This window comes from Dermacentor albipictus, chromosome 9 (genome assembly GCF_038994185.2).
Source record: "Dermacentor albipictus isolate Rhodes 1998 colony chromosome 9, USDA_Dalb.pri_finalv2, whole genome shotgun sequence".
NCBI lineage: Eukaryota > Metazoa > Arthropoda > Arachnida > Ixodida > Ixodidae > Dermacentor > Dermacentor albipictus.
The window spans coordinates 63,946,467-63,970,316 of NC_091829.1; the positions used below are offsets into that span (position 1 = coordinate 63,946,467).

A 23,850-nucleotide genomic window follows, 5' to 3' on the forward strand; every position below is an offset into this window, starting at 1 on the left:
GTCGCCGCTGGAGAGCACGCTCTCCCACTGCTCCGCACTCGGATTTTCTATGTTGTGGAATGCCTCATTCCTATTGCACTCCCATGTGATATTGAACCTTGACTGTATGTTAGATGCATGCATCAGCACAATGCTTCCAATACTACGTGGCGAATTTTGCTACATCTCTGTAGCAACTGTTTCAAGTGAGGTTAAACGTGAATGGCCAAACGGATAATAATAATATTTGGGGTTTTACGTGCCAAAACCACTTTCTGATTATGAGGCACGCCGTAGTGGAGGACTCCGGAAATTTTGACCACCTGGGGTTCTTTAACGTGCACCTAAATCTAAGCACACGGGTGTTTTCGCATTTCGCCCCCATCGAAATGCGGCCGCCGTGGCCGGGATTCGATCCCGCGACCTCGTGCTCAGCAGCCCAACACCATAGCCACTGAGCAACCACGGCGGGTGGCCAAACGGATAATTTGCATGATAAGTGTGTACAGCTCTTGCTGGCGTATCGTATGCAGAAAATGGCCTACAGAACCTATTCTGAAGCAGTTAATAGTTGCCCTATGCTTTTTACGCTTACTGGCATGGCTAAAATATAGAGACAGTGAACAGAGTTACACGGAAATTATACGGCTCCTTTTCTGCTTGGTCTTGTGTTTTGGATGAAATGCACGCTACCAGACACAAGAATAATGCAACATGAAAGAGATGTGGACGGGGTCCTTGAACGTGCTGCACAGAAAGGCGTGTTTGTTTATGAATTCATAATAGTTTACCTAGGGACATGAAGACACTCTTTCACACCCAGAAGGAAGTACAGGGACATAGCAGAAAGCCAGGTATGGCTTATAATGCACGCATTTAAAGTGCCTTTTGCAGGACAGATATTACGATGAAACTATTTAAATAGAGCACAAGATAATGTATACGCATCCATGAATTAAAGTAAAGTTTATTACTGTACAAGACAAGCGGTGTGGAAGTAATGTAAAAGCAAACCTAGATGAGGTGTCGCATATAATTTTCAATCCGTGACATGCTGAAACGTGCCAGAAATTACCCCTCTTTCATATACTTCAGCGAAGTAGGCCGGATTTCATGACTTCTTTCAATCTTTAAATTACAGTGCGTGTGACAGAGATTGCACTTATAATACCTTTCTATAAAATAAAGTTCTGGTGACGTAAGTTCGTTATTTCAGACAGCCTAAGAACATCAGCAGATTTTGTATAGCTTCAGCCACTTGCGAGAAGTGAGAACCTCCCGTAACGACAAAACATTCACTGCTCGCGCCCTAAATGAACACTTAACGCTTCACAGGCATGCCGCAAATCCTAATGCCATCAGCAATAAATTGTTCTTGGGGCAAATTTCAATATTCTTAAGCCTACTAACTTTGATGACGACCTCGCCCCACTGTCACAATAAATTCCAGGTGTTAGCTATATTCGGCCCCTTGGTGCATTCACCGGAGATACGGAACAAAAACCTTGGGGTATTATAGCTGCCACATCTTGAAAGAAATTATTCAGGATTATTAGGGTGCGTTTAAGAAAGGGCATCGCCTAGTGACTCTTAAGTGACTTCTGAGGCTACAAGCTAGGAAACTGCAATATAATACTTGTCTAGGCAACCACATTTCTTGTATAGAAATTTTGACGAAAGATTTGTCCCCATAAAATGAATGTCGTAACTATTCATTCTCTAGCAAAAACACAGTTTGCAAAATTGACTGGTCAGGCTCAGGGACAAGTAATGACTTGCACTTTTTTAAGTGAATGATACAACAAATGTACTATTAGCTATAGTAGTACATTTTGAGAACATATACTGTACGGTTGGCTTTGAGCACAGCCCTACGCTGGCTGCTACCATGACCATACAGAAAAAAAATATGAAGCGTGCTAGAATTTCTCATTGCGAGACTGATAAGGCTTAACTGAAGGCTTTTTACTGTGCGTAGCAGATAAAAAAGTCAAGGTACAACACCGGAAAGCACGAATATGTTTTTTTTTCGTCATCTGATAAACTTCATCATCATCACGATCATCATCATCAGCAGCACCAGCATCATCATCATCAGCCTGGTTACGCCCACTGCAGGGCAAAGGCCTCTCCCATACTTCTCCAACTACCCGGTCATGTACTAATTGTGGCCATGTTGTCCCAGCAAACTTCTTAATCTCATCCGCCCACCTAACTTTTGCCATCCCCTACTACGCTTCCGTTCTCTTAGAATCCAGTTCGTAAGCCTTAATTACCATCGGTTATCTTCTCTCCTCATTACATGTCCTGCCCATGCCCATTTCTTTTTCTTGATTTCAACTAAGATGTCATTAACTCGCATTTATTCCCTCACCAATTCTGCTCTTTTCTTATCCCTTAACGTTACGCCCATCATTATTATTTTCATAGCTCGTTCTGTCGTCCTCAATTTCAGTAGAACCCTTTTCGTAAGCCTCCAGGCTTCGGCCCCGTACGTGAGTACTGGTAAGGCACAGCTGTTATACGCTTTTCTCTTGAGGGATAATGGGAACCTGCTGTTCATGATTTGAGAATGCCTGCCAAACGCACCCCAGCCCATTCTTATTCCTCTGATTATTTCAGTCTCATGATCCGGATTCGCGGTCACTATCTGCCCTGAGTAGGTGCATTCCCTTACCGCTTCCAGTGCCTCGCTACCTATCGCAAACTGCTGTTCTCTTCCGAGACTGTTAAACATTAGCTTTCTGCAGATTAATTTTTAGACCCACCCTTCTGCTATGCCTCTCCAGGTCAGTGAGCATGCATTGCAATTGGTCCCCTGAGGTACTTAGCGAGGCAATATCATCAGCGAATCGCAAGTTACTAAGGTATTCTCCATTTCCTCTTATCCGCAATTCTTCCCAATCTAAGTCTCTGAATACGTCCTGTAAACACGCTGTGAATAGCAATGGAGAGATCGTATCTCCCTGCCTGGCGCCTTTATTCATTGGGATTTTGTTGCTTTCTTTATGGGGGACTACGGTGGCTGTGGAGCCGCTATAGATATCTTTCACTATTTTTACATACGGCTCGTCTACACCTGATTCTTTAATGCTTCCATGACTGCTGAGGTTTCCACTGAATCAAACGCTTTCTCGTAATCAATGAAAGCTATACATAAGGGTTGGTTATTTCCGCACATTTCTCTAACCCCTGATTGATAGTGTGAATATGGTCTATTGTTGAGTAGCCTTTACGGAATACTGCTTGGTGCTTTGGTTGACAGAAGTCTAAGGTGTTCCTGATGCTATTTGCGATTACCTTAGTAAATACTTTGTAGGCAACGGACAGTAAGCGGATCGGTCTATAATTTTTGAAGTCTCTGGCATCCCCTTTCTTACGGATTAGGATTATGTTAGCGTTCTTCCAAGATACCGGTACGCTCGAGGTCATGAGGCATTGCGTATACACCGTGGCCAGTATTTCTAGAACAATCTGCACACCATTCTTCAACAAATATGCTGTTACCTGATCCTCCCCAGCTGTCTTCCCGCTTTGCATAGCTCCCAACACTTTCTTTACTTCTTCCGGCGTTACTCTCTAGACTATTCTCTCTTCCATTATCGAGGTGGGTGCCACTGGTACTGTATAAATCTCTATAGAACTCCTCAACCACTTGAAGCATCTCATCCATATTAGTAATGATATTGTCGACTTTGTCTCATAAAGCATACATCTGATTCTTGCCTATTCGTAGTTTCTTCTTCACTGCTTTTAGGCTTCATCCCTCCCCGAGAACATGTTCAATTCTATCCATCTTATACTTCCTTATGTCTGCTGTCTTACGCTTGTTGATTAACTTGGAAAGTTCTGCCAGTTCCATTCTAGCTGTAGGCATAGAGGCTTTTATACATTGGCGCTTCTTGATCAGATCTTTGGTTTCCGGCGATAGCTTACTGGTATCCTGTATAACGGAGTTACCACCTTTTATTGCACACTCCGTAATGATGCCCATAAGATCGTGGTTCATTGCTTCAAATCATTCATTCATTCAAATCTTCTTTCCTCTTCCTGAGTTAAAGCCGAATACATGTTCTGTAGCTCGATCCGGAATCCTCTATTTTCCTTCCAACCGCTAACTCATTGATCAGCTTCTTATGTACCAGTTTCTTCCGTTCCCGCCTCATGTCTACGCTAATTCGATTTCTTACTATCCTATGGTCACTGCAGCGCGCCTTGCCGAGCACGTGCACATATTGTATGATGGCAGGGTTAGCGCATAGTATGAGGTCTATTTCATTTCTAGTCTCGCCATTCGGGCTCCTCCACGTGAACTTTCGGCTATCTCGCTTGCGGAAGAAGGTATTCATTATCCGCATATTATCCTTTTCGGCAAACTCTAGTAATAACTCTCCCCTGCTATTCCTAGAGCCTATGCCATATTCCCCCAGTGACTTGTCTCCAGCCTGTTTCTTGCCTACTTTGGCATTGAAGTCGCCCATCAGTATAGTGTATTTTGTTTTGACTTTACCCATCGCCGCTTCCACGTCTTCATATAAGGTTTTGACGTCCTGATCATCTTGACTGGATGTAGGCACGTAGACCTGTACGACCTTCAATGTGTACCTCTCATTAAGTTTCACAACAATACCTGCCACCCTCTCGTTATTGCTATAGAATTCCTGTATGTTCCCAGCTATGTCCTTATTCATCAGGAATCCAACATCTTGTTCTCGTCTCCTCGCTTAGCCCCGGTAGCACAGGTCGTGCCCGATTTTTAGCACTGTACATGCTTCTTTTGTCCTCCCAACTTCACTGAACCCTATTATATCCCATTAACTGCCCTCTAATATTTCCAATAGCCCTGCAAGACTTGCCTCACTAGTCAACGTTGCCTGGTTCAGATTCCAATGGCGGCCTGTTCACACCCTCTGCCGCGTCACAGGTCTGACCACCGCCATGGTCAGTTGCTTCGCAGCTGCTGGGTACTGAGGGCCGGGTTTTGATTGTTGTATTCATATAGGATGTTGTGGCCAAGTACTGCACCAGGGTGGCCAATCCTGCTCTGCTGAGGGAGCGCGTTACCGGTTCTGGTCACCGGGATCAGGCCGCGCTCCAGACCTGTCATGCACTTTTATCAACACGCGCATTTTTTTTTATCCGGTGGAAAATTCCGCGGCACCGGGATTCGAACCGCGGTCCTACTGCACGCAAGGCGGATACTCTATACCTCTACGCCACCGCTGCACTTTCTGCACTAAACTTACACAGTGACAAACGTTTCCATCTCCGCAAGCTTATTTTGATCACACACAAGCCAATTTTACTCTTCCTCTGATCACCACTCTCCTTCGTAAAGACAAATGGCCACTGACTCGGCAAGTCTTGCCCACGCGGGCCTCCATGGACACATGCGAAGGGACGGTGCAGAGAAATGTGCCATGCGTCCGTGTGCGGTAAACTCCCCAAAACGCAAGTGGCGGGTACCCTGAAACCCTGCTATCGGCATTGTAACACTGCGTTATGTGTGAATCGGCGCCAGCACTCCTCTACACAAGTGATAGAAGCACGTTATCTCAGATGACATCCTCCTACAATGAAAAGTGACAAGGTAATAAAATTCTGCAAAGTTCGCCCCCAAAATGCACCAGTTGGTTGATCTCTTCATCCATCAAGCAATGCGTCGTCAACACCTGTTTTTTTTTAATGAGATTATTTGTAGTAAGCCGAAACAAGAGAACCAAATGTTCCAAGTTTTCTGTGCATGAAAGTGTCGATAGTAGTCGAATCAGATATGGATGAAGGAAGCAGTTAGGAGGTGCCAATGCCAACGACGGCTGAAACCAAACGAGTCGGCGCATCACGTCATAACACCGCCAGGAAGCGTGGTAGCATTTAGTGCTCCGAGTATGTTCACCCTCTGCAGGCAGTGCGGTACCAGAGGTGCAGATCGATTAAAAACTGGACGAAACCAGTACATAGTAATTTATGTGAAACAGACTGATCCTCTTCCGGTGACCTCCGGCAATTTTCGAGGTACCGTGCTTGGCGCACTCCCTTTTTTCTTATTTGTGGAAACGACACGGTTCACGCAATAGATTCCGCCAATATTATTGCGCACGATTGTACCGTTTTAACTACATTACTACAGCCAATGCTATAGTACCACACAACATAGCCGCAAAAAAAAGAACATTGTTGCGTGGATAAAAAAAAAAGTAGAGAATTGAAACTCAGCACTGATAAATCAGTGCTCCTACATATGAATGACAACCAACACAATTGGAGTTTTTATTTTCATTCCATCGCAACAACAGACCATTTCACGGAAGTCAGTGAATACAAGTATCTCAAAATTAACGTTACTAACACGCTAAACTGGAACAACCACATTTTCAATAGTGCTTCACCCGCTTTCAGAAAACTATATCTAGTATGCCATACGGCTAAAGATGCATCCCCTGAAGTGAAGTCGTTCACATATACGAAGTCTATCAGGCCCAACCTGGAAGATTGTTGGGTTCTTGGGATCCATTTAGTGCAACTAACATCATTGCCCTTGAGGAAATATAGAGAAAACAAATTCGTATTGCCTATTACAAATAGGCGGTGAAAAGTCTCAGAGTTATCGCACATCAATGCGATTCACACCATTCAAATACCGCAACATGCAAAGAACGAACTTTCTTTATTGATCATTGAGCCGTAAATTTTACTTAGATTCAAGCACACAACTCACCATTTCTGCATGCAAGAATACCCGTCATTCCCATGCTATTATTCTACCTCATTACTTTCCCGAAAAAATGTGAACGCGTTCGTAGTATTATAATACAATGGAGTCACATACCTTTACACTACCTAAATGTCCAAAATCACTTCAAACTAGCGTTCCCCATAGTTTATTATAGGTAAAAATGCCATATTTTGCTCTTTCTTTCCTTAAGGTCCTATTTGCTATTGCAAAATTATATTACTATTCTAGTATTATATACGAAAATTTAAATTGTACATTATCCTGCCGCTTGTGATAAGAAACCTGCAGTTTCAAAAAAAATTATTTTGAGAACAGGGAAGCCCCCGCAACTGTAAGTTCTTTAATTGAGTAAGTTCTAAGTACGTCTAATTGCCGTCTCTCTGTCTCTCTATTAGTATATGTATATACAAATAGAAAGCCGTTTTTTTGGATATATATAAAAAAACGGCAGGAATACTGCTGCCTCTGATCGTTCGCTGTGTCCAGCGGCGAGAAACAACAAGACCAGGCGTGCTGAGCTTTTTACAGGAAAACACAGCTTCTTTTCACGATTTTATATGAAATGCGGAATTGATTACAAGAAGAGAATGCTCTTCCCGCGTACCGAAATCCAAGGATTAGTTTCAAACATTTTATGTTCTTTTCATTCAGGCGCGAAATCAACCACCCCAGGCGTGGTAGGCTCTATCCAATTCCACTACCCAATTGTGCGCCTCGTCTAGCTTTAATGAGTACTGCAGTCGCCCCTTCTACTTAAACGAACTCGATGACCATAACACATATCGGAGGAACAATGCTCGCTCTATCTGTTTCTTGTGTCTACTGGCCGAACACTACTGAACCAGGTGCCATGTGTTCTACGATAAGAAACACAGTTTTTCTTTGCACAGCTGCCTCAGTCGAAGTATTCGTAATTTGTTTTTGTTTTCATCAGCCTGTTTCATTTACACTGCAGGCGGAAGGCCTGACCCTGCGATCTCCGCTTACCTCTGCCCTGCGGAAACCAATTCCAACAAGCACCTACGAATTTCCTAATTTTATGGCTCCACCTGTTCTTCTGCTGTCCCTGAATCCGTTACCTTTCTCTTGGCATCGATTCTGTAACCCTAATGGTCAGATGGTTATCTAACCGACGCATTACGTGACCTGTCCAGTTCCATTTTTCTCACTTGATGCCAATTATAATATCGTCTGTGCGCATGTGCTCTCTGATCCAAACCGCTCTCTTTCTGGCTCTTGAAGTTATGCCTAGCAATCTTCGTCCCATCGCTCTTTGCGCGGTCCTTGACTTTTCTCAAGCTCTTTTCTCACCTTGGCCACTGCACACAACAAACCGATAAAAGCAGTTCATCATCATCATTATCATCATCATCATCATATTCATGAAAGTTGCCTCTATCGGTTTGCTTGCAGTGGACAGAATCTACAATGCCAGGCGTGGTGCGTTGCTGGCATTGCAAAGCAGTATTTTTCACCATATTGATCGTAACTGTCAAGCTCGTAATTTTTCATAAAAGGGACAAATCATTAGAAAAAGTAAATACGTTTCTTCTCGGTAAAAAAGGCAGTACTTATTCCCCGCCATTTTGTCATTCGTTGCATTTCGGCATCTAAACCAAGCAGACCAAGCGCAGTCTTCTCCTTGCGCTGTCGAAGTGTATGTCTTGTCTACCGCTAATGACTATTAGAGGCGTGCGCCCCACTTATAAGAATAATAATATTGATAGAAGAAATGATGCTGGCGTATTGGTTTCTTCATTCTAGTGGCCAGAAACTACTGAACTAGGCATGGTAAGTTACACAAAACGAAACTGAGCGCATGTTCCAACAGTTGTCACTGTGGATTCTCTCGTATTTAAAAATGACGTTCAAAAGTTAATTCAAAGATGGCACTTTTGTCCTTCGGAGTAAAACCCAATATCCATTGCCCACCATTCCTTGCTTCTATATGTACAGGAAACCAAACCATCTGGCTCTGGTGCTGTAAGTTCGGCTTTATTCGACTCCATCTCTTCTATGTCTGGTATATCGCTTATGAAAAAAAAATCTGGTTGCTCAAATTATATGAACGCGAGGGCGACCATGTCTATGAAAGGGATGAAGCTTGCGCTACCGGTTTTTTGTTTCCAGTGGCCAGAATCAACGATACCAAGCGTGGTGAGTTGATCTCAATGGTATGCAGCGTTTTTTAATCATCTTGCAACATTTAGAAAACTCGTAACTTATCATAAATGTGACAAAATATTATGATAGAAAAATATGTTTTCTCTGTGTAAAATCACATTCCTCTTTTTCCACAATGTTATCTTTCCTTGCATTCAGGGATCTAAACCAACCAGGCCAGGCGCAGTAAGTTTATACTCATTCCACTGCCGGGGTGTATGTCTCCTCTACCGTTGATGAATGTAACAGTCGTGTCTTCCAATTGCAAGACCTGGAAGACTATAACGTAAAGCGAAAGAATAATGCTGGCTCTATTGGTTTCTTCATTCTAGTTGCCAGAAACGACAGAAGCAGGCGCGGTAAGTTCCATAAATGAAATTTAGTGCTTGTTACAGCAGTTGTCACGGTGGTTATTCTAGTTTAGATCGACGTTCAAAAGTAAATTCATGGATTCCTGTTTTGTCCTTCGGCATAAAACTCCGATATCTATTGTCCGCTCTTCTTTATTTTTGTATGAACAGGAAACCAAACCAACTAGCTCTGGTGCTGTAAGTTTGGATTTATTTCACTCCATCTTTTCTATATCTAGCATATCGCTCATGAAAAAAATCTACTTGCTCATATTACATGAGCGCGAGTGTGACTTTTTATATGGAAGCGATGAAGGCTGCTCCACTGGTTTGTTGTTTCCAGTGGCCAGAATCTACAATACCAGGCCGGGTGAGTCTCTCGGAATGAAATACAGCTTCTTTCATTATCTTGTCACATTTGGAAAACTGGTAACTTAACATATAACAAACAAAATTTAAGAATAGGTAAACACGCTTCTTCTGTCAAAAAACACCATTCCTTAATTTCCACGTTGTTGTCTTTCCTTGCATTCAGGGATCGAGACAAACCAGGCCAGGCGCAGTAAATTTATTATTATTCCACAATCGTAACTTATGTCTCGTCTACCGTTGAGGAATATTAAAGTGGTGCGTCCGAATTACAAGAAATAGAAGACTATAACGAAAATCGGAAGAATAATGCTGGCTCTATTGGTTTCTTCATTCTAGTGGCCAGAAACTACAGAACCGGCCGCGGTAAGTTCCACAAATGAAATTTAGTGCTTGTTCCAGTAGTTGTGACGGTAGTTATTCTACTTGAGATTGAGGTTCAAAAGTAAATTCATGGATTTCTGTTTTGTCCTTCGGCATAAAAACTCCGATATCTATTGTCCGCTCTTCTTTATTTTTGTATGAACAGGAAACTAAACCAACTGGCTCTGGTGCTGTAAGTTTGGATCTATTCCACTCTATCTGTTCTATATCAGGCATATCGCTCACGAAAAAAAAATCGAGTTGCTCATATTAAATGAGCGCGATTGTGACCTTTTATATGGAAGCGATGAAGGCTGCTCTACTGGTTTGTTGTTTCCAGTGGCCAGAATCTACAATACCAGGCCGGGTGAGTTTCGCGGAATGGAATACACCTTCTTTCATTATCTTGTTACATTTGGAAAACTGGTAACTTAACATATAAGAGACAAAATTTAGGAATAGGTAAAAACGTTTCTTCGGTCTAAAAGCACCATTCCTTAATTTCCACCTCGTTGTCTTTTATGCATTCAGTGATCTAAACCAACCAGGCCAGGCGCAGTGAAATATTCCTTAGTCCCCAATCGCAGCTTATGTATCGTCTACCGTTGGGGAATATTAAAGTGCTGCGTCCGAATTACAAGAAATGGAAGACAATAACGTAAATCGGAAGAATAATGCTAGCTCTATTGGTTGCTTCATCCTAGTGGCCAGAAACTACAGAACCGGCCGCGGTAAGTTCCACAAATGAAATTTAGTGCTTGTTCCAGTAGTTGTCACGGCGGTTATTCTAGTTTAGATTGAGGTTGAAAAGTAAATTCATGGATTCCTGTTTTGTCCTTCGGCATAAAACTCCAATATCTATTGTCCGCTCTTCTTTTTTTTTGTATGAACAGAAAACCAAACCAACTGGTTCTGGTGCTGTAAGTTTGAATCTATTCCACTCCAACTGTTCTATATCTAGCATATCGCTCATGAAAAAAAATCTAGTTGCTCATAATACATGAGCGCGAGGGTGACCTTTTATATGGAAGCGATGAAGGCTGCTCTACTGGTTTGTTGTTTCCAGTGGCCAGAATCTACAATACCAGACAGGGTGAGTTTCTCGGAATGGAATACAGCATCTTTCACCATCTTGCAACATTTTAAAAACTGGTAACTTAACATAAAAGAGAAAAAATTTAAGAACAGTTAAATACGCTTCTTCTATTTAAAAACACCATTCCTTTATTTCCAGCTTCTTGTCTTTCCTAGCATTCAGTGATCAAAACAACCAGGCCAGGCGCTGTAAATCAATTCTTATTCCACATTCGTAGTTTATGTCTCGCCTACCGTTAAGGAATATTAAAGTGCTGCGTCCGAATTACAAGAAATGGAAGACAATAACGTAAATCGGAAGAATAATGCTAGCTCTATTGGTTGCTTCATTCTAGTGGCCAGAAACTACAGAACCGGCCGGGGTAAGTTCCAAAAATGAAATTTAGTGCTTGTTCCAGTAGTTGTCACCGTGGTTATTCTAGTTTAGATTGAAGTTCAAAAGTAAATTCATGGATTCCTGTTTTGTCCTTCAGAATAAAACTCCAATATCTATTGTCCGCTCTTCTTTTTTTTGTATGAACAGAAAACCAAACCAACTGGCTCTGGTGCTGTAGGTTTGAATCTATTCCACTCCAACTGTTCTATATCTAGCATATCGCTAATGAAAAAAAAACCTAGTTGCTCATAATACATGACCGCGAGGGTAACCTTTTATATTGAAGCGATGAAGGCTGCTCCACTGGTTTGTTGTTTCCAGTGGCCAGAATCTACAATACCAGACAGGGTGAGTTTCTCGGAATGGAATACAGCATCTTTCACCATCTTGCAACATTTTAAAAACTGCTAACTTAACACAAAAGAGAAAAAATTTAAGAACAGGTAAATACGCTTCTTCTATTTAAAAAAACCATTCCTTAATTTCCAGCTTCTTGTCTTTCCTAGCATTCAGTTATCTAAACCGACCAGGCCAGGCGCAGTGAAATATTACTTAGTCCACAATCGTAGCTTATGTATCGTCTACCGTTGAGGAATATTAAAGTGGCGCGTCCGAATTACAAGAAATGGAAGACAATAACGAAAATCGGAAGAATAATGCTAGCTCTATTGGTTGCTTCATTCTAGTGGCCAGAAACTACAGAACCGGCCGCGGTAAGTTAAAAATGAAATTTAGTGCTTGTTCCAGCAGTTGTCACCGTGGTTATTCTAGTTGAGATTGAGGTTCAAAAGTAAATGCATGGATTCCTGTTTTGTCCTTCGGCATAAAAACTCCGATATCTATTGTCCGCTCTTCTTTTTTTTTGTATGAACAGAAAACCAAACCAACTGGATCTGGTGCTGTAAGTTTGAATCTATTCCACTCCAACTGTTCTATATCTAGCATATCGCTCATGAAAAAAGAATCTAGTTGCTCATATTAAATTAGCGCGAAGGTGACCTTTTATATGGAAGCGATGAAGGCTGCTCTACTGGTTTGTTGTTTCCAGTGGCCAGAATCTACAATACCAGACAGGGTGAGTTTCTCGGAATGGAATACAGCATCTTTCACCATCTTGCAACATTTTAAAAACTGGTAACTTAACATGAAAGCGAAAAAATTTAAGAACAGTTAAATGCGCTTCTTCTATTTAAAAACACCATTCCTTAATTTCCAGCTTCTTGTCTTTCCTAGCATTCAGTGATCAAAACCAACCAGGCCAGGCGCTGTAAATTAATTCTTATTCCACATTCGTAGTTTATGTCTCGCCTACCGTTAAGGAATATTAAAGTGGTGCGTCCGAATTACAAGAAATGGAAGACAATAACGTAAATCGGAAGAATAATGCTAGCTCTATTGGTTGCTTCATTCTAGTGGCCAGAAACTACAGAACCGGCCGCGGTAAGTTCCACAATTGAAATTTAGTGCTTGTTCCAGTAGTTGTCACCGTGGTTATTCTAGTTTAGATTGAGGTTCAAAAGTAAATTCATGGATTCCTGTTTTGTCCTTCGGAATAAAACTCCAATATCTATTGTCCGCTCTTCTTTTTTTTGTATGAACAGAAAACCAAACCAACTGGCTCTGGTGCTGTAAGTTTGAATCTATTCCACTCAAACTGTTCTATATCTAGCATATCGCTCATGAAAAAAAAATCTAGTTGCTCATAATACATGAGCGCGAGGGTGACCTTTTATATGGAAGCGATGAAGGCTGCTCTACTGGTTTGTTGTTTCCAGTGGCCAGAATCTACAATACCAGACAGGGTGAGTTTCTCGGAATGGAATACAGCATCTTTAATCATCTTGCAACATTTGGAAAACTGGTAACTTAACATAAAAGAGGCGAAATTTAGGAATAGGTAAAAACGTTTCTTCTGTCTAAAAGCACCATTCCTTAATTTCCACCTCGTTGCCTTTCCTTGCATTCAGTGATCTAAACCAACCAGGCCAAGCGCAGTGAAATATTCCTTAGTCCACAATCGTAGCTTATGTATCGTCTACCGTTGAGGAATATTAAAGTGGTGCGTCCGAATTACAAGAAATGGAAGACAATAACGTAAATCGGAAGAATAATGCTAGCTCTATTGGTTGCTTCATTCTAGTGGCCAGAAACTACAGAACCGGCCGCGGTAAGTTCCACAAATGAAATTTAGTGCTTGTTCCAGTAGTTGTCACGGTGGTTATTCTAGTTTAGGTTGAGGTTGAAAAGTAAATTCATGGATTCCTGTTTTGTCCTTCGGCATAAAAACTCCGATATCTATTGTCCGCTCTTCTTTATTTTTGTACTAACAGGAAACCAAACCAACTGGCTCTGGTGCTGTAAGTTTGAATCTATTCCACTCCAACTGTTCTATATCTAGCATATCGCTCATGAAAAAAAAAATCTAGTTGCTCATAATACATGACCGCGAGGGTAACATTTTATATGGAAGCGATGAAGGCTGCTCTACTGGTTTGTTGTTTCCAGTGGCCAGAATCTACAATACCAGACAGGGTGAGTTTCTCGGAATGGAATACAGCATCTTTAATCATCTTGCAACATTTGGAAAACTGGTAACTTAACATAAAAGAGGCGAAATTTAGGAATAGGTAAAAACGTTTCTTCTGTCTAAAAGCACCATTCCTTAATTTCCACCTCGTTGTCTTTTCTTGCATTCAGTGATCTAAACCAACCATGCCAGGCGCAGTGAAATACTCCTTAGTCCACAATCGTAGCTTATGTATCGTCTACCGTTGAGGAATATTAAAGTGGTGCGTCCGAATTACAAGAAATGGAAGACAATAACGTAAATCGGAAGAATAATGCTAGCTCTATTGGTTGCTTCATTCTAGTGGCCAGAAACTACAGAACCGGCCGCGGTAAGTTCCACAAATGAAATTTAGTGCTTGTTCCAGTAGTTGTCACCGTGGCTATTCTAGTTTAGATTGAGGTTCAAAAGTAAATTCATGGATTCCTGTTTTGTCCTTCGGAATAAAACTCCAATATCTATTGTCCGCTATTCTTTTTTTTGTGTGAACAGAAAACCAAACCAACAGGCTCTGGTGCCGTAAGTTTGAATCTATTCCACTCCAACTGTTCTATATCTAGCATATCGCTCATGAAAAAAAAATCTAGTTGCTCATAATACATGACCGCGAGGGTAACATTTTATATGGAAGCGATGAAGGCTGCTCTACTGGTTTGTTGTTTCCAGTGGCCAGAATCTACAATACCAGACAGGGTGAGTTTCTCGGAATGGAATACAGCATCTTTAATCATCTTGCAACATTTGGAAAACTGGTAACTTAACATAAAAGAGGCGAAATTTAGGAATAGGTAAAAACGTTTCTTCTGTCTAAAAGCACCATTCCTTAATTTCCACCTCGTTGTCTTTTCTTGCATTCAGTGATCTAAACCAACCTGGCCAGGCGCAGTGAAATATTCCTTAGTCCACAATCGCAGCTTATGTATCGTCTACCGTTGGGGAATATTAAAGTGCTGCGTCCGAATTACAAGAAATGGAAGACAATAACGTAAATCGGAAGAATAATGCTAGCTCTATTGGTTGCTTCATTCTAGTGGCCAGAAACTACAGAACCGGCCGCGGTAAGTTCCACAAATGAAATTTAGTGCTTGTTCCAGTAGTTGTCACCGTGGTTATTCTAGTTTAGATTGAGGTTCAAAAGTAAATTCATGGATTCCTGTTTTGTCCTTCGGAATAAAACTCCAATATCTATTGTGCGCTCTTCTTTTTTTTGTATGAACAGAAAACCAAACCAACTGGCTCTGGTGCTGTAAGTTTGAATCTATTCCACTCCAACTGTTCTATATCTAGCATATCGCTCATGAAAAAAAATCTAGTTGATCATATTACATGAGCGCGAGGGTGACCTTTTATATGGAAGCGATGAAGGCTGCTCTACTGGTTTGTTGTTTCCAGTGGCCAGAATCTACAATACCAGACAAGGTGAGTTTCTCGGAATGGAATACACCATCTTTAATCATCTTCCAACATTTGGAAAACTGGTAACTTAACATAAAAGAGGCGAAATTTAGGAATAGGTAAAAACGTTTCTTCTGTCTAAAAGCACCATTCCTTAATTTCCACCTCGTTGTCTTTTCTTGCATTCAGTGATCTAAACCAACCAGGCCAGGCGCAGTGAAATATTCCTTAGTCCACAATCGTAGCTTATGTATCGTCTACCGTTGAGGAATATTAAAGTGGTGCGTCCGAATTACAAGAAATGGAAGACAATAACGTAAATCGGAAGAATAATGCTAGCTCTATTGGTTGCTTCATTCTAGTGGCCAGAAACTACAGAACCGGCCGCGGTAAGTTCCACAAATTAAATTTAGTGCTTGTTCCAGTAGTTGTCACCGTGGTTATTTTAGTTTAGATTGAGGTTCAAAAGTAAATTCATGGATTCCTGTTTTGTCCTTCGGAATAAAACTCCAATATCTATTGTGCGCTCTTCTTTTCTTTGTATGAACAGAAAACCAAACCAACTGGCTCTGGTGCTGTAAGTTTGAATCTATTCCACTCCAACTGTTCTATATCTAGCATATCGCTCATGAAAAAAAATCTAGTTGCTCATAATACATGAGCGCGAGGGTGACCTTTTATATGGAAGCGATGAAGGCTGCTCTACTGGTTTGTTGTTTCCAGTGGCCAGAATCTACAATACCAGACAGGGTGAGTTTCTCGGAATGGAATACACCATCTTTAATCATCTTGCAACATTTGGAAAACTGGTAACTTAACATAAAAGAGGCGAAATTTAGGAATAGGTAACAACGTTTCTTCTGTCTAAAAGCACCATTCCTTAATTTCCACCTCGTTGTCTTTTCTTGCATTCAGTGATCTAAACCAACCAGGCCAGGCGCAGTGAAATATTCCTTAGTCCACAATCGTAGCTTATGTATCGTCTACCGTTGAGGAATATTAAAGTGGTGCGTCCGAATTACAAGAAATGGAAGACAATAACGTAAATCGGAAGAATAATGCTAGCTCTATTGGTTGCTTCATTCTAGTGGCCAGAAACTACAGAACCGGCCGCGGTAAGTTCCACAAATTAAATTTAGTGCTTGTTGCAGTAGTTGTCACCGTGGTTATTCTAGTTTAGATTGAGGTTCAAAAGTAAATTCATGGATTCCTGTTTTGTCCTTCGGAATAAAACTCCAATATCTATTGTGCGCTCTTCTTTTTTTTGTATGAACAGAAAACCAAACCAACTGGCTCTGGTGCTGTAAGTTTGAATCTATTCCACTCCAACTGTTCTATATCTAGCATATCGCTCATGAAAAAAAATCTAGTTGCTCATAATACATGAGCGCGAGGGTGACCTTTTATATGGAAGCGATGAAGGCTGCTCTACTGGTTTGTTGTTTCCAGTGGCCAGAATCTACAATACCAGACAGGGTGAGTTTCTCGGAATGGAGTACACCATCTTTAATCATCTTGCTACATTTCGAAAACTGGTAACCTAACATAAAAGAGGCAAAATTTAGGAATAGGTAAAAACGTTTCTTCTGTCTAATAGCACCATTCCTTAATTTCCACCTCGTTGTCTTTTCTTGCATTCAGTGATCTAAACCAACCTGGCCAGGCGCAGTGAAATATTCCTTAGTCCACAATCGTAGCTTATGTATCGTCTACCATTGAGGAATATTAAAGTGGTGCGTCCGAATTACAAGAAATGGAAGAGAATAACGTAAATCGGAAGAATAATGCTAGCTCTATTGGTTGCTTCATTCTAGTGGCCAGAAACTACAGAACCGGGCACGGTAAGTTCCACAAATGAAATTTAGTGCTTGTTCCAGTAGTTGTCACCGTGGTTATTCTAGTTTAGATTGAGGTTCAAAAGTAAATTCATGGATTCCTGTTTTGTGCTGCGGAATAAAACTCCAATATCTATTGTCCGCTCTTCTTTTTTTTTGTATGAACAGAAAACCAAACCAACTGGCTCTGGTCCTGTAAGTTTGGATCTATTCCACTCCATCTATTCTATATCTAGCATATCGCTCGTGAAAAAAAATCTAGTTGATCATATTACATGAGCGCGAGGGTGACCTTTTATATGGAAGCGATGAAGGCTGCTCTACTGGTTTGTTGTTTCCAGTGGCCAGAATCTACAATACCAGACAGGGTGAGTTTCTCGGAATGGAATACAGCATCTTTCACCATCTTGCAACATTTTAAAAACTGGTAACTTAACACAAAAGAGAAAAAATTTAAGAACAGTTAAATACGCTTCTTCTATTTAAAAACACCATTCCTTAATTTCCAGCTTCTTGTCTTTCCTAGCATTCAGTGATCAAAACCAACCAGGCCAGGCGCTGTAAATCAATTCCTATTCCACATTCGTAGTTTATGTCTCGCCTACCGTTAAGGAATATTAAAGTGGTGCGTCCGAATTACAAGAAATGGAAGACAATAACGTAAATCGGAAGAATAATGCTGGCTCTATTGGTTGCTTCATTCTAGTGGCCAGAAACTACAGAACCAGCCGCGGTAAGTTCCGCAAATGAAATTTAGTGCTTGTTCCAGTAGTTGTCACCGTGGTTATTCTAGTTTAGATTGAGGTTCAAAAGTAAATTCATGGATTCCTGTTTTGTCCTTCGGAATAAAACTCCAATATCTATTGTCCGCTCTTCTTTTTTTTTGTATGAACAGAAAACCAAACCAACTGGCTCTGGTGCTGTAAGTTTGAATCTATTCCACTCCAACTGTTCTATATCTAGCATATCGCTCATGAAAAAAAATCTAGTTGCTCATAATACATGACTGCGAGGGTGACCTTTTATATGGAAGCGATGAAGGATGCTCCACTGGTTTGTTGTTTCCAGTGGCCAGAATCTACAATAGCAGACAGGGTGAGTTTCTCGGAATGGAATACAGCATCTTTAATCATCTTGCAACATTTGGAAAACTGGTAACTTAACATAAAAGAGGCAAAATTTAGGAATAGGTAAAAACGTTTCTTCTGTCTAAAAGCACCATTCCTTAATTTCCACCTCGTTGTCTTTTCTTGCATTCAGTGATCTAAACCAACCAGGCCAGGCGCAGTGAAATATTTCTTATTCCACAATCGTAGTTTATGTCTCGCCTCCCGTTAGAAATATTAAAGTGGTGTGTCCGAATTACAAGAAATAGAAGACAATAACGAAAATCGGAAGAATAATGCTAGCTCTATTGGTTGCTTCATTCTAGTGGCCAAAAACTACAGAACCGGGCACGGTAAGTTCCACAAATGAAATTTAGCGCTTATTCCAGTAGTTGTCACCGTGGTTATTCTAGTTTATATTGAAGTTCAAAAGTAAATGCATGGATTCCTGTTTTGTCCTTCGGAATAAAAGTCCAATATCTATTGTCCGCTCTTTATTTTTGTACGAACAGGAAATCGAACCAACTGGCTCTGGTGCTGTAAGTTCGGCTTTATTCCACTCCATCTATTCTATTCTAAAAAAAAAACAGGAATCTGGTTTCTCATATTACATGAGCGCAAGGGTGACCTTGTAAATGCGAGCGATGAAGCTTGTTCTACTGGTTTGTTGTTTCCAGTGGCCAGAATCTACAATACCAGGCGGGGTGAGTTGGTCGCATTAGAACAGCTTTTTTTTTCGTCATCTTGCAACATATGGAAAACTCGTAATATAACAAATATGAAACAAAATTTAAGAGTAGGTAAATATGTTCCTTCTGTCTAATACACCACTCCTTAATATCCACCATGTTGTCTTTCCTTGCACTCAGGGGTCTAAACCAACCAGGCCAGGAGCAGTAAGTTTAATCTCATTACACTACCGTGTTTATGCCTGTTCTACCGTTGATGAATGTTACAGTCGTGTCTTGCAATTACAAGAACTGAAAGACTATAATGTAAATCGGAAGGGTAATGCTGGCTTTATTGGGTTCTTCATTCTAACGAGTGAGTGAGTGTAGAAACTTTGTTGTGAATGCCTGAAGAACGGTTAGCCTTCCCCTGTTAGGGGGGCGTTACCGTGACGCGGCCATGGCGTCTTCGCGGCGTGTGGCGCCTCTACTTCGGCCGCTGCCGCACTATTCCCTTTGATCGACCGCGCCTGCCCCTCCTTTGGGGTGGCAGCCTCCCTCCGGTTTCGCTCGGTCGCTGCCTTTCGAGGGCCGCCGAGATCTGCTGGACGGCCTGGGTTTGGACATCTTGGTCATAGCATCTCGTTGCGGCCTCGAGCCGCGGCGGGATCGTTGTTATTGTTGCAGCTTCATGCGGATTCTTAGCACAGTCCCAAAGGATGTGAGCTGCAGTGGCTCTTTCCTTTCGGTACACACAACACAGATCACTTTCATGAACACTTGGACACACGTGCCTCATCAGCACCGGGGTGAATAACGACCCCGTTTGAAGTTGTCGATATAAAACCGCCTCCTTACGGGTCAGGCCCGGATGAGGTGGCGGCATAGTGCTTCGCTCTAGTCGGTACCATTTCACAATTTTGTTGTAGGAAGTCATTTTGTGCTTGGTTTCCCACCACCACGACGGGTCGGCTGTAGTAGCAGCGGCACGGTTAGTTAGTCCTCGCGCTGCCGCGTTTGCCGTCTCGTTGTGGTTAGCGTTGCCGCGATCCGACATATCACTGCCCATGTGGGCCGGAAACCACTTTATCACAAGACACCGACTTTCACTCACGAGATCGACCACACGCAACACACGCGCGGCTTCACCCCACACCCTTGCTCTGGCGTAATTTTTCACTGCCGTCCTAGAATCACAGAGCACAGTCGTGCACTCGGGGTCGGCGATGGCCAAAGCAATGGCCACCTCCTCGCCTTGATGCGCCCCTCGAGTCCGCACACTCGCCGCTGTTCTCGTTGCACCGGTCGATGCGCTGACGACTGCAGCGGCGAATGCCTTTCTGTCATGGGGATACTCTGCCGCGTCCACAAACACAGCACCCCTGTCTTTGGGATGGAGATCGATGAGCGCCTTGGCCCTCGCCTCCCACCGCTCTTTGTGGAACTCAGGGTTCATATTTCTTGGCACCGGACATATCCGTAGCCGTGTACTAATTGCGTCCGGTACAGGCACCTCTGTATTTTCGGGTCCCATTTCCTTTGGTCCCAGGCATAGGTCACGCAGCCCTTGTCGGCCCGTTCTAGTTTCTGATAGCCGCGCGAGCTGAGTGGTCCTCTGCGCCTCGGCGATTTCCTCCAGGGTGTTATGCACTCCCAAGGCTAGGAACTTGTCGGTGCTTGTGCAGTCGAGAAGTCCGAGTGCAGTCTTGTACGCTTTGCGTATGAGCGCATTGATCTTATTTCGTTCACACTGCCTCCAGTTGTGGAAAGCAGCAACGTATGTAATGTGGCTTATAGCGAAGGATTCCACTAGCCGGGTGAGGCTTTCTTCCTTCATGCCTGCTGTTCTGTGCGACACCCTCTTAATGAGGCGGATGGCCGTGGTGACACTGGCCGCGAGACGGTTGACCGTCTCGCCGTTGACTCGTTTGTGCTCAATCAGCATCCACTCGGCTCTTCTCGACAACCGGGATCGTGTGACCACCGCTCGTCTTGATCTTTATTGTGTCTTGCTCTCTCGCAGGTTCGTTGCCTTTCGTCTTCCTAGCTGTCCTTTTCGGCGGAATCACCAACAGCTCAGACTTGCTTGGGGAGCAGACGAGCCCAGACCCGCCCAGCTGCTCCTCGATAGCGTCAACCGCCTCTTGCAATGTATTCTCGATGTGTCCTTCGCTTCCTCCTGGGGCCCAGAGCGTTATGTCGTCGGCACAGATGGTGTGTTGGACCCGCGTGACTCGTTAGAGGCGCTCGGCCACCCCTATCATTACAAGATTGAAAAGCAATGGCGAGATGACTCAGCCCTGCGGGGTCCCGACGCTGCCGACCTTCTCCTTTTGGAGCCGCAGGTCACCGGCGATGATTTCAGTAGTCCGCTCCATCAAAAAATCCTTGATAGTTACTTAGTTAAATGGAGTTTAATGGCGCAAAAGCAGCTAAGGCTATGCTGCGCCAAACACGAGGTGTTTTAAAATCCAGTTTGTGAAGGAAAAGGCTGGGTTAGTAATCTATATTTTATGTAAAAATCCAGTGTCTTGTAGAAATTTACGGACGTCACATAATGGGACTAGCGGATGATCCCCTAAAATCAGAGCAGGGTGTAAAGGTATGTGTAGTTGATATAATTTCTGCAAAAATGTTCGTCTGTGTGTTTCCGTCTGCGTACATGTGAGTAATATGTGCATAACTGATAGTGGCTGTGGACATTTCTCGCATGTTGGTGTGTCTTCTTTCGTAAGTAAGTAATTGTGTGTGAGGTGTGTGTGCCCAATGCGTAGTCGGCATAAAACTACTTCGATGAACCGCTCCTGATGATAGCATGACTTCCACTCGCCAACTATGGGTTTCGTGAGATGTAGCTTGTTGTCGGCACAAAGGTCCCATTCGCGTTGCCATTTTACCGTTAAGGCTTTTCTAATTGCACGGATGCTATCCGTGATGTACGCATAAGTTCTCTTGCCCATGTTTAGCCGTGACACCTGGGCCAGAATCGCAGAGTGTGTCACTTGGTCAAAAGCGCTGTGCAGGTCCAAACACAAGATGGCTCGCTTGTCTTTCGTGTTGGTAGTGTCATCGAGGATTTCATTTTTCAGTTGTATCATGGCGTCCTGTGTTCCGAGCTTGTTTCGGAACCCGATGACGGTGTTTAGGTAGAGCGCCGAATCTTCCAGGTACCTCTGCCACCTGTTCACGAGTACATGCTCCAACGCTTTGCCCACACAGGACGTAAGCGAGATCGGCCGGAGGTTCTCAATGCTGGGTGGCTTGCCCGGCTTGTGAATCAAGGTGGTCTTGACTGCTTTCCACTGCCGGCGTAATGATCCGGCTCGACAGCAAGTGTTGAAGTATGCCGTGAGGTTCTCGATGGCCACTTCGTTAAGATTTTTTAGCGCTCTGTACGTAACGCGGTCGGGACCAGCGGTGGAGTTGCTGTTGAGATCGTGCAGGGCAACCCTTACTTCCCATACTTCAATGTCTCGATCTAGCCACTCGTTTGCTTCGCCTAGGTAGTCCGGGCGCGTCTCTGTGGGAGTGACCGGGAGGTACTTGTCGTCGAGGCGTTTCTTCACTTCGTCTTCCCCGTGCTTGGTCAGCGCCCTGTGGATGATCTTGGCCAAGTTGTGGTGCTGGTGAGACTTGGTCGTGGTCGCATCCAAAAGATGCCTCAGCATACTCCACGTCTTGCCGCAGTGCATCTGGCCATCCGCTGCGTTACAAACCTCATTCCATTGCTGTGTGCATAGCACTCGGCTGTGGGACTTGATCTCGCGGTTGAGTTCGGCGACCTTCTTGCGTAGCTTTCTGTTTGTCCTCTGCGTCTTCCACCTTGACAGAATGGACTGCTTGGCTGCGATGAGGTGGGCGAGGCGGCTGTCGACCCTGTGGAGACGCTCGTCCATCTCAACTTCCTTGGTGGTCTTTTCTACTTTGTTTACAATCTCGGTGGACCACTCCTCAATGCCCGTAATTTCGGTTTGCTTCTCGGGTAACAATCCTCGAAACGCGTCCCAGTCAGTAAATCTGTTTCGGAAGGCTTCTGCGAACTTCGTCGTTACCACCAAGTGGGACAGCGACCTCCACAATGTAATGGTCACTTCCCAATTCGTGGTCCGTGTTGCGCCATTCGAAGTCCGCCATACCACCACCATTACTCCTGACGAAAGTGAGATCGGGCGTTGTGTCTCGGGTGATCGAGTTGCCGATTCTTGTAGGGTATGCTGGGTCGGTGATTCGATTTAGTCCCAAGTCGGTAGCATCTTGCATCAGGTCCCTGCCCTTTGCCAACGTTTTGGTGTAACCCCAGGCTTGATTCGGCGCGTTCAAGTCCCCGCAGAGAACAATCCTGTTGTCGGGCCCCGCGACGTTGCACGCTTTGTGTAACAGTGCTTTGAATTTCTGCTTTCCGTATGACGGGCTACTGTACACGTTTACCAGAAAAGTGCTTTCCTTCTGCTTTTTCCCGGTAACCACCTTTACCATGGTGTGCTCGATTGGGCTTTTGCTCAATAACTCGTGCTCGACGTACGTGATGCCTTTTCTCACCAAGGTGCAAACGGCCCTGCCATTACTGTCGGCAGGCGTGTTAAGTTCGAGAAAATGAAATTTAGTGCTTGTTCCAACATTTGTCACCTTGGATATTTTCGTGGAGATTGAGGTTGACAAGTAAATTTAAGGATTCCTGCTTTATCCTTCGGAGTGAAACCTCAATATATATTGTCCACTCTTATTTATTTCTGTATGAACCGGAAACCAAAACCAACTGGCTCTGGTGCTGTAAGTTCGGCTTTACTCCACTCCATCTATTCTATGTCTAGCCTGTCTCTTATGAAAAAAAAAATCTGGTTGCTCATAT

The 23,850-nt window shown here is 43.2% G+C and overlaps 1 protein-coding gene and 1 long non-coding RNA gene across 32 annotated transcripts in view; both read left to right on the plus strand.

Annotated features, from left to right (window-relative positions):
- Positions 1-23,850, plus strand: part of LOC135896969 (uncharacterized) — a 279,122-nt gene that overhangs the window by 114,811 nt on the left and 140,461 nt on the right. The window contains exons 57-70 of one of the 31 annotated variants that reach the window (XM_070526221.1): positions 8,480-8,506; positions 8,672-8,698; positions 8,846-8,872; positions 9,038-9,064; positions 9,211-9,237; positions 9,400-9,426; positions 9,572-9,598; positions 9,937-9,963; positions 10,127-10,153; positions 10,301-10,327; positions 10,665-10,691; positions 10,854-10,880; positions 11,027-11,053; positions 11,391-11,456. The exons of 27 other annotated variants lie outside the window; for them this stretch is intronic. In XM_070526221.1, the coding sequence (XP_070382322.1) occupies positions 8,480-8,506; positions 8,672-8,698; positions 8,846-8,872; positions 9,038-9,064; positions 9,211-9,237; positions 9,400-9,426; positions 9,572-9,598; positions 9,937-9,963; positions 10,127-10,153; positions 10,301-10,327; positions 10,665-10,691; positions 10,854-10,880; positions 11,027-11,053; positions 11,391-11,441 (402 nt within the window). In that variant the 3' untranslated portion in view covers positions 11,442-11,456. Of the gene's footprint in view, positions 1-8,479; positions 8,507-8,671; positions 8,699-8,845; positions 8,873-9,037; positions 9,065-9,210; positions 9,238-9,399; positions 9,427-9,571; positions 9,599-9,936; positions 9,964-10,126; positions 10,154-10,300; positions 10,328-10,664; positions 10,692-10,853; positions 10,881-11,026; positions 11,054-11,390; positions 11,457-23,850 lie in introns of those variants that run through there. 3 more of the 31 variants (XM_070526222.1, XM_070526223.1, XM_070526224.1) reach the window with 3 other exon arrangements.
- Positions 18,296-19,233, plus strand: LOC139049458 (uncharacterized). Its single transcript, XR_011508319.1, has 5 exons — positions 18,296-18,322; positions 18,660-18,686; positions 18,846-18,872; positions 19,011-19,037; positions 19,203-19,233. It is a non-coding gene; the product is annotated as an uncharacterized lncRNA (long non-coding RNA).